The following is a 10,320-nucleotide window of genomic DNA, read 5'->3' as shown; positions in this document are numbered from 1 at the left end:
ATGGTGTATATGTGCCACATTTTCTTTATCCAGTCTATCATTTTGATGGGCATCTGGGTTGGTTCCAAGTCTTTGCTATTATGCATAGTGAAGAGCATTCCTTTTATCCATACCTGTCTGCTCTCCAGAGGGGCACCAGCAAAGAAGCTATGCCCCTCCTCTGCCCCAACCAGCACTGCTGTGGACGACCTGTTTCCCACCCTCACTCACACCCTCTCTGAGGTAACCAGACGAGGCCCCTCCCTTACACAGCCTAAGGTAGAACTCTGGAAGCTTTCCTTCTTTTATGGGACCTGTCCAAGACTTTTGCCCAATTTTCTATCAGGTTTACAAGTAGGCTGTAAAATTTTAGAGGAAAACGGGGTTGGCCCTTTTGAGAAGCCCATGGCAAGCAGCTCCCTTTCTTGGTTATGGGCTACTTGGAAAAAAATTGTATCTCATTTACCCCCATTCCCCCAGCACTAAACACAATGCTGAGATGTAGTGTGTTAATAAATGACAAAAAATTATTGGTGTTAGAGAGAATAAAGACAAGGCTACCCGAGTTGCTAAGCAGGCTAGAAGACTGCATAATTACCCTATGCAAAATGACATTCACACCAAGGGCAAGGGAAAAAGAGTATAATAAAAGGGAAATCTAGTTACCATAGTGACACTGTTCTGCTGAAACAAAAACACTCAACAGGATTTAACGAAGAATTAATAACCATCATGATTGTTCCTGATTCTGACAAAGACGATGGTGGAAGAGAAGAAGGGAGAAGGAAAAGCAGGCAACAGAGGGGTGGAAAAGGAGGGAGAACTGTGTAAAGAACATCTACTAATCCTTGGAAATTAACTAGATACATTGCTAAAACTACCTCAGATGAAAATTATGCTCCAGAGATAAATTAACACTTTCTCTTTCATTAGCCAAATTAGGTGTTTACACAGTCTGCTCTGATGTGCTTTCCATGTCATCTAAAATCACACAACCCTGTGAGGAAAGGAACCCTGATTCCTATTTGCTACATTTCTTCTTATGACTATTACTGACAAATTTCAATTGTACACTTTTGCCAGTTTTACTAATTGTTCACATACATGATCACATATAGGGTAATCACTGACTTCATTTTCTAGTTGAATTAAAGAATGCAGTATCATTCTTTAAATATAATCTTTCATCAAAATATTAGGGTCATATAACACTATATTTTGTGGGAAGGGCGACTTCACTTTTCATGTTTTTTTAAAAAAAAAAAACAACAAAAATGATCTTGGCAATAAATTCTTTGCTATTTTTTCTCTTACATACTAACCTCTATTAACTGACTTAGAAGATACCTTTTAATTTTAAAAATATATTGAGTATAAAAGAGCCGGGCTCTCTATTCAGATATATTCATAGGTGTGTCACACATTTTGACAGTGGCCCTTAATAGTCCTAATGAAGGCACTGATCCTACCTAACACAATCAAGTATGAGGTATGTGTTTTTTTTCTTTTTTTTTGAGACAGAGTCTTGCTGTCGCCCAGGCTGGAGTACAGTGGCGTGATCTTGGCTCAATGCAAGCTCCACCTCCCAGGTTCCCGCCATCCTCCTGCCTCAGCCTCCCGAGTAAATGGGACTACAGGCGCCTGCCACCACGCGCGGCTAATTTTTTGTATTTTTAGTAGAGACAGGGTTTCACCGTGTTAGCCAGGATGGTCTCGATCTCCTGATGAGGTATATGTTTTAATAGAACAGTAATTTAGAATGCCGTTTAGTTCTTCCCTAATTATATGGCAAAGTGTTCCCCTGACAGACTCACTCATTCATTGAGCACTACACCAGATGCTAGAAGTACAAAAATAAATAAGACACTGCTACTCTCAGATAGTTAGCAGTCTTTGGGAGGAAAGAAAATTTGTTAATCAAACACATGCAACAGTATAAGCCATGCTTTTAATAGGGTTTAGGTACTGTGGGCAGAGGTGAAAGGAGTGAGTGGCAAGCTGGTTGGCGAGGGAAGGCTTCCAGAGGAGCTTATTGAGTCAAAGAGGTATGTAGGCCAAGGTCGGTGGCTTACACCTGTAATCCTAGCACTTTGGGAGGCCGAGGCAGCCAGCCACTTGAGCTGAGGAGTTTGAGACCAGCCTGGGCAACATAGTGAAACTCTTTCTCTACAAAAAAAAAAAAAACAAACAAACAAAAATTAGCTGGGTGTGGTGGTATGTGCCTGTAATCCCAGCTGCCTAGGAGGCTGAAGCAGGAGAATCGCTTGAACCCGGGAGGAGGAGGTTGCAGTGAGCCAAGATGGTACCACTGCACTCCAGCCTGGGCAAGAGAGCCAGATCCTGTCTTAAATAAATAAATAAATAAATAAATAAAGCTATGTAGTAGATTCTCTGGTGGATAAGACAGGAAAGATTGTGTACAAACGCAATGGTTAAGAGGCCACTCGGAGGAGCTCATAGGTAGCTAAGGAATGGAAAGCATGGAACAGGAGTGAGAAGTGAGGTATCTGTCTTGGACAGACAAGGACAATTCAGATCATGAAGAGCCTGGTATGAGAAGCAGAAACACTTGGACCTCATCCGTAGGCGGTGGGAAGCCCCAGGAAGATTTTCAGCAAGGTGGCATTTCAAAAGAGACAATTTCTGTGGCAACATGGAAAATGGAGTCAAAGAAGATATATCCTTGCTGGGAGAAAAGATGGAGTGAGGTAGGTGGATCATTTGAGTCCAGGAGTTTGAGTCCAGCTTGGGCAATATGGTGAGACCCTATTTCAAAAAAAAAAAAAAAAAAAAAATTTGGGAAGGTTTGGGCAGTTGTTGAAGAAACAAAAGACCCAGGCAGATTGAAGACAGAATTAAAAGGTAATGTTGACTGTGGGGAGGAGAAAAAGGGAGGATGACTCAGATTCATGCCTTGACTTGCTAAGGGGATGGGAATGAATACAAGAAAAGACTAGGTTTTGAAGAGGGATTTGATACATTTACCTAAGGACCTGGTGAATTTTCAGTTTCTGTGAACAAACAGGTGGGGATGACCAATAAATTGATAAGTCAGATGCTAATAATAATTCCAAGCTGGAGATAAGGGCTTGGGAATTTCCTGTACATATCTAGTGGGTCCATAGAGTTAAAGCTCTAGAAGTACCAGAGATTGCCTGCTGCATTTGACTGACTAAAATTTAACAATATCAAAAATTGAGTTCCTTACCCTTACTACTGACATCTCAAGTGCTTGAGAGCCACATGTGACTAGTGACTACTACATCGGACAGCATGGTCATAAAACATCTTCATCATCACAAAACGTTTTATTGAACACTATTAAAAGAGTATTGATCCAAAGAGAGAGAGTGAGTGGAAGGCAGACGAAGGACCTTCCAAGGAAACTGCAGATATGTGTGAAAAGCCAAACCCAAAAGCCAAGGTTGGAGAGACAGAGAGCAGGGACTCCAGCACATCGGGGATATTTGACTTCCTCCGGTATGATACTGGGAGAAGCTCTGAGTTACTAAATGCCTTCCATGAACTACATATTGTAATGTGTGCTTTCCATGCCATCTAAAACCACACAACCCAGTGAGGAAAGGGACCCTGATTCCTATTTGCTACGCTTCTTCTTATGACTATTACTGACAAATTTTTTTTTATTTTTTGAGACGGAGTCTCGCTCTGTCGCCCAGGCTGGAGTGCAGTGGCGTGATCTCCGCTCACTGCAAGCTCCGCCTCCCGGGTTCGCGCCATTCTCATGCCTCAGCCTCCTGAGTAGCTGGAACCACAGGTGCCCGCCACTACCCCCAGCTAATTTTTTGTATTTTTAGTAGACACAGGGTTTCACCGTGTTAGCCAGGATGGTCTCGATCTCCTGACCTCGTGATCTGCCCGCCTCGGCCTCCCAAAGTGCAGGGATTACAGGCGTGAGCCACCGTGCCCAGCCGACAAATTTCAATTGTACACTTTTGCCAGTTTTACTAATTGTTCACATACATGATCACATACAGGGTAATCACTGACTTCATTTTCTAGTTGAATTAAAGAATGCAGTATCATTCTTTAAATATAAGCCAAGAATGTGCATGAAAGAAAAGCTTGTTAATCTAAGGCTGAAAAACTGACTTAATGTGAGCCAAATTTTTGTTCCCTGTGTCAGGCACTGACACAGTGGCACTGAGTGCTCTACTAGGGTTAGCTTATTTTTAATCATTTCGATTATCCTCGGTTAGAACATCATCCTTGATTGAGAGAACAGGAAACTGAGGACAACAGCGTTTGAAAATGTGTTAGTGTTTCACAGATAATGGCAGAGGACCCCTGGATTCAAACTCAGATCAGTCTAAGTTATAAGTAAAAATTCTACAGTATTTGCTTATAATCCCCACCTTCCACAGAGCCCACCTTATGCAAAATCCTTAAGCAAATTTTTAAGGTCTACTGCAGAAGAACAATTATCGCAACATCTCCTTCTGAAGTACATGTTTACAGCTGACAAATATGTGCTGGAGAAAAGCTGCTCCTACAAAGATGCTCAATTAGTGAAACAGACAATCAACGTTTGCAAAGGACAGAAATAAGCCCCTCATTTGATAGCATGTGGTTCTTCAGGTGTTTCTGATACATCAGTTTTACACAGAGAAGACGTAAACTCCTTGAGGGTAGGTAATGTCCGATACCTCTCAAGATCCTCCAGAGCACACACTTAAACTGCTAAAATTGGGAAGATTATATTAGCAAGGGCATGCAACCAAAATCTGTTAGGGGAATGTGTTGAGAAAGATGCAAGTTTTATTTTTCACACCGTGTTTTTTTTTATTTTCATTGTATAGTTGAGTGGCAAATCACTTTTCTGAAGTCGCTTAAATCAAGAGCAAAACAGTACATGCTCCTTAAGAACAGACTTCTCTAAATAAAATTTTGGTCCAGAATATACCCAACAACCTTAAATCTTTGTCTAAAGATAGCACAAAAAGTGTGTGTGTGTACAGTGTGTGTATATATATAGGATATCAAGGAGGTATATATGATCATATATACACACATACACACACACACACATACACACATATATATATATAATCATTAAATGGAGTCACTATGTTTTCACCAGAGAACACATTAATACCACAGTGGGGCAGACTAAGCTGACTAAATTTCATGGCTTTAAATGATTATGATTTAATGACTGGTTTTAGTTGTGACATGCAGTGACAATATCCCTATAGATATTATACATAGAGTAATTACAATTCATTTCACAAATAGTAAGTTGATAAAACTCATGATCTCACAATCTAGTCTCAAATACAAATCTAGTCCCTAGGTATTTTTGAGATTTGGCTCTTTGCCTTAAAAATCATCGATACCTGAAAAACGAGTAGTAAATTGAGCATAACACACCAGCTTAGTTTATTGAAGTTGTGCAGGGAGAAGAAAATTTATGCTAAAATGAAATTCTTAAATATTTATCTTGATATAATAGACTACTAATTGTTGTACTAATGAAAAATATTTAAATACTACTTTTTGAGATAAAAGGAATAAGGTGATGTCCAACTGTATTTAAGCTGTGGTTACCTTACGCTTATATTGCAACCCTAGTGTCAACCAAGATATTCATCAATAATTCATTTAAAATTTAGGATAACAAACAAAAATCCCAGGTAACCCAAAAAAGTTCCTGAGAGGAAAATAATTACATCTTCACACAAAGTCTTTAGAACATTATATTTCATAAAAGACAATGATAAAAAAGTACAAACATTTCCATGAGAAGCAAAAAAAGAAGTGGGATACAAGAAATTACTAGCATTTATTTCAGTGCATTTATGTAGAAGCCTTTCATCTAAATAAATAAAATAATCTTAAGTACACTTCCTCTTTCTGATAAACAATACTATGACCATTTTAGTTCTCTCAACCAGCATACTTGCAAATTCAAGACAATAAATCCAGAATAGTATTTATTTGAAAAACACATAAATAAATATATCAAAGACAAGCAAAGGCCAAATAAAATGACAAAATCTGCTTTCACTTGTAGGAAGCCTCCAGAAAGAGAATATTGTATTGGACATTTTTCCATTTTGTTTTAAAACAGGTATCAGTATCTTGGCTGGCAGAAGGGTAGATAAGGAAATTTTTAATACATAACTGTGTCTACTTAATATTATAAAGTTTTCTTACTGAATACCTTTTCACAAAAACAAAAACTTAAATGTAGATTTAAAACATACTCATAAAACTCTAGTTTTGGCAAAGAATTAACTATCTCCATTGTGAATTATATATAGCTCCAGCAAATGTGTACTCTTCTCCTTTTCTTCTCTACAGACAGGCCCATTAGTCATTACTTCTTTCTGTAGTTGAAAAGCACCATGTAATTTTCCCAGTTAGTGCCATAGGGACCTCCTATTAGCCCTAGGTCCACATATATGGGTTTCTTGACTTTGAGACTAGGAAATACAACAGATAAGTCATCAGAGGATGTCTTCATAATTTCAGAAAGATCTTAATTTGCTTGACTTCATTTGTTTAGAAATGAAATAATAATACTCTTTCCATAGACATACCTAGCATTGCACTGGATATGGAATAGGCAATGAATATATGCTCATTCATAAATCCTCCAAACATCCTATAAAGAAGATAATTTGCATTTGCAATATATTTGTTAATCTTTATGTAATAATTAATACAATGAAGATAAACGGGCACAGCTCTGTCACTCTTACAGAAACATATTAAGGTCACTGTTTATAGGCAAAAATAATTTTAGGTCTACACTAAAAAAGCAAAACAAACAAAAAGCAAACTAGGTGGTTTTCACAGGATGACAAACCATATTCAAAACTGAAAAAAAAAGCGAAATGTTTATATCTCACTCTTGAAGCAAAAATTAACATCAGACTTAAGAAAATAAGGCAGATACTAGTAGTACTAAGTTTTCTTGAAACTGTAAAATATATATAAAAATGAAAAGATACTGAATGTGGACAGCTCCACATTGATCAACAAATGTTAACATTCTCAGTCTCTCATTGACTTTAAAAACTATGTAATAGAGACAGAAAATGAACTAATACACAAATTAAGTACAAATATCGTAATTTTCAGAAGGTTTGATTTTTCATCGAGTACCACAAAAAAACTGAAATATAAATACTTTGGAAATAGTTCTAAGAAATAAATATGAAAATATTTTGTTTGGTATTATAACAGAGAAGCTATCCATTTTCTCAAAGTATAAGGATTCAATTATTTTATGATTTAGTCCATGGTCATTTGTGTTATCAATATTGCCATAAAAATGACACTTCAAAATAAAACTTACAATCTGAGATAAATAACCATAGTTCTGTTTTAGGTAAACAATCCTTGAGGCAAATATTATCCAAACATCTCTCATATATAGATTTCTATTGCTCATCATTGTTGTTGAAGATTCACTTTATAGATATTTAATTTTTTGTTTGAAATTTGTGAAAATATCAAGATATTTTAAAGAATCTTTATAATTGCTAATTTTCAAAAAAGAATACTGTTTGGCTTTACTGTGGAAAAATTCATCCAAAATTAAGATATGTACTTGATATCAGGTAGTAAGACCTTTTTTCAGAGAACAGTCATATGAAGATGACTGGACAAAGCCCTGACACTCATGCAAACATATAAGATACTACATATAGAAGACATGGCATCAGTGCACCGAATAACTCATCATGTATTTTAAGATAATTCTATTAAATTATACTTTTAGATACTACATATAGAAGACATTATAGTATCAGTGCACTGAATAACTGATCATGTATTTTAAGAAAATTCTATTAAGTTATACTTTTAGAAAGAAAATTTTAGTAATTAACACCAGAGATATAATCTCTTAAAAGTGAAAAAAACAAAATATAGTTTGAATGAAACTAACATTCAAGGGTCCCCTCCAAAAGTGAAATTCTATGTCTGAGAACTAAACTTAAAAATTTTTTTTTATCTACTAAGTATTTATCTTCATAAAAATAGAATATTTAATTCTTATCTAATAGTATAATTAATTTGTATATTATAAGTACTATTGGGTTTTCTTCCATAGATCATTCTTTTTAAAAAACTGACTTGATTTCTTTTTAAATGAAGATACTTTTTTTTGGCTCTTCTGAACTGGAAATAATAAAAGTGCTGTTCACTGTGAATTTAAAAAAAATACAGTGTATAAACACACAACCTTGGAAACATTTTTTGAGGCACAAAATCCCTGACACACCAGAGGTACATGAAAGACATTTAACATAAAGAGGTCCTTTATATCATGTCACATCATAACTTTTAAGATTTTTCTTGGTAATACTCATGCAATATGCATAAACAATATGGTTGTGATTTCTAGCAAAATCAGATGAGATTGCAAGCAAGGAAAAACATAGGTAATCCCAGTAGGAAGAAGAGCTACTTAAGTCCTTTCTTCTTTCCCTTTAAAGCCTAAGAAAGCTGTGACTTCTTCCACACAAAAGGCTGAGGTCTAAAGCTCAAAACTAGTATAACAGTTTACTGTATTAGTTGGCTGTCAATTATTGACAGTTCCTTCATTTCACACAAGGGTTAACCTTTGTTTAGTGACATAAATTTAGTGAGTTTTTTCATGCAAATAAAAAATGCCTATAAAAGTCCAATAAAGGTATAACCGATTACATGCAAAACTGCAACACATCTAATTTTTCAACAATTTGCACACATTAATTTATATCACATATATACAAAATGTTTAAATGGAAATAAAAGCATTCTCTTGAATTAAATTATAGATTTTTAGTATAAAAATTTTCTCTTCGTAGGGAGCTCTCTTAACTTCTGATCTTAAGTAGTGGCTTCTGGTTTCTGCAGTGCTGCCACAGGGGTGTGTCTCAGAGCAGGGAGGACGGGTGAGAGAAGGATGACTGTATATAGTCCCACTCTGTAAACATTGTGGACTGCTGGCTCTTCTCAGAGAAAAGGGCACTGTGACACAGCCAATCACTGACCTCCACTAAGAGTGCGCTCCAAGTTTATGATCCAGCATTGTGGTCTACCTTGCCACGACAGCCACTTCTTTTAATAGTCTTCGATTGGAGCTAACTCTGGCATGAGGTTTACAGATACGTTTGTATACAACCTATCAACCAGTATTTTTGGCCTATATATTAAATTGTTCAACCCATCGATGTACTGACGCTCCTTGGAATACCTTAGTAATTTATACCTATAGTTTTAGAGGAAAAAACAAAAAAGTAACAAAACATGTTCAAAAAGGAAAACTGATAAGGACTGTGTTCAAGGTCATCTTATAATTAAAGTACTTAATGCCCTTTACAATTTCGGGTTCTTGTGCGTAATTTAAGAATCTCTAAACCATTATTCTAAATTAGCAATTTTACTAATCAAAAAATGCCACCTGAAAAAATTATTTTGCACTTTTACAATTAGACATCTTTAATAAATAAAACATTATGCTTTATGTTACATAAATACTTTTACATAAATAGTTAACCGGGTTCTTTAACATAAATATGTGTATTTATTAATGCATATATATGTATATCTCTTCAAAACAAGCACCAAAAATGCTTCCTTTTGTAAAGATTCCCTTCAGCAAAAAATACTTCCCTTCCATTATGAAAATTCCCTTCAGCAGCTTTTTTGGGGTTCAATGCATTTTTATTTACCTTTCATTTATTCAACAGCTTTGGAAACCTTGGTATCTGAAGATGACATTCAACTTACCGTCCTAAAAACTGGACTTCACCTCTATGGTGATGAGGAATTGACTTGTATTTTCCTAAGTCTCCCTCTGGTCTGGTTACATTATATCCAGCATAGTGAACTCTACAATGCCATATATGGAAATGAAAATATAGAGAAATAAAATATGAAAATGGGTTATGTGAGTTCAATTTTAAAACACAAAAGAATGCTCTAATCCAGGGTTCCCCAACCCCTGGGCCACAAACCAGTATAGGTCCATGGCCTGTTAAAAACTGGGTCGCACAGCAGGAGGTGAGCGATCATTACTGCTTGAGCTCCACCTCTTGTCAGATCAGCGAATGGCATGAGATTTTCAGAGGAACACAAACCCTATTGTAAACTGCACATGTGAGGGATCTAGGTTGTATGCTCCTTCTAAGAATCTAATGCCTGATGATCTGAGGTGGAACGGTTTCCTCCCGAAACCATCCTCCTGGGTCCTTCAAAAAATTATCTTCCAGGAGACTGGTCCCTGGTGCCAAAAAAGTTGGGGACCGCTGCTCTAATTATATGCTGCCAATAATTTCAGAAAGCAGACTTAATGAAAAAAAGAGAAACATAAAATAGGGTTTA

General features: G+C 36.3%; 1 protein-coding gene across 5 annotated transcripts in view; it reads right to left on the bottom strand.

Moving 5' to 3' along the window:
- Window positions 1–5,683: 5,683 nt before the first annotated feature.
- B4GALT6 (beta-1,4-galactosyltransferase 6) overlaps window positions 5,684–10,320 on the bottom strand; it is a 63,652-nt gene continuing 59,015 nt past the window's right edge. For all 5 annotated transcript variants that reach the window (XM_055235308.2, XM_055235315.2, XM_063611033.1 and 2 more), the window contains 2 exons: window positions 9,727–9,828; window positions 5,684–9,205 (listed from right to left, as the gene is read on the bottom strand). In XM_055235308.2, the coding sequence (XP_055091283.1) occupies window positions 9,058–9,205; window positions 9,727–9,828 (250 nt within the window). In that variant the 3' untranslated portion in view covers window positions 5,684–9,057. The remainder of the gene's footprint in view (window positions 9,206–9,726; window positions 9,829–10,320) is intronic.

The sequence above is a fragment of the Symphalangus syndactylus genome, chromosome 1 (genome assembly GCF_028878055.3).
Source record: "Symphalangus syndactylus isolate Jambi chromosome 1, NHGRI_mSymSyn1-v2.1_pri, whole genome shotgun sequence".
NCBI classification, from domain to species: Eukaryota; Metazoa; Chordata; class Mammalia; order Primates; family Hylobatidae; genus Symphalangus; species Symphalangus syndactylus.
This window is presented reverse-complemented; position numbering and strand designations above follow the sequence as displayed.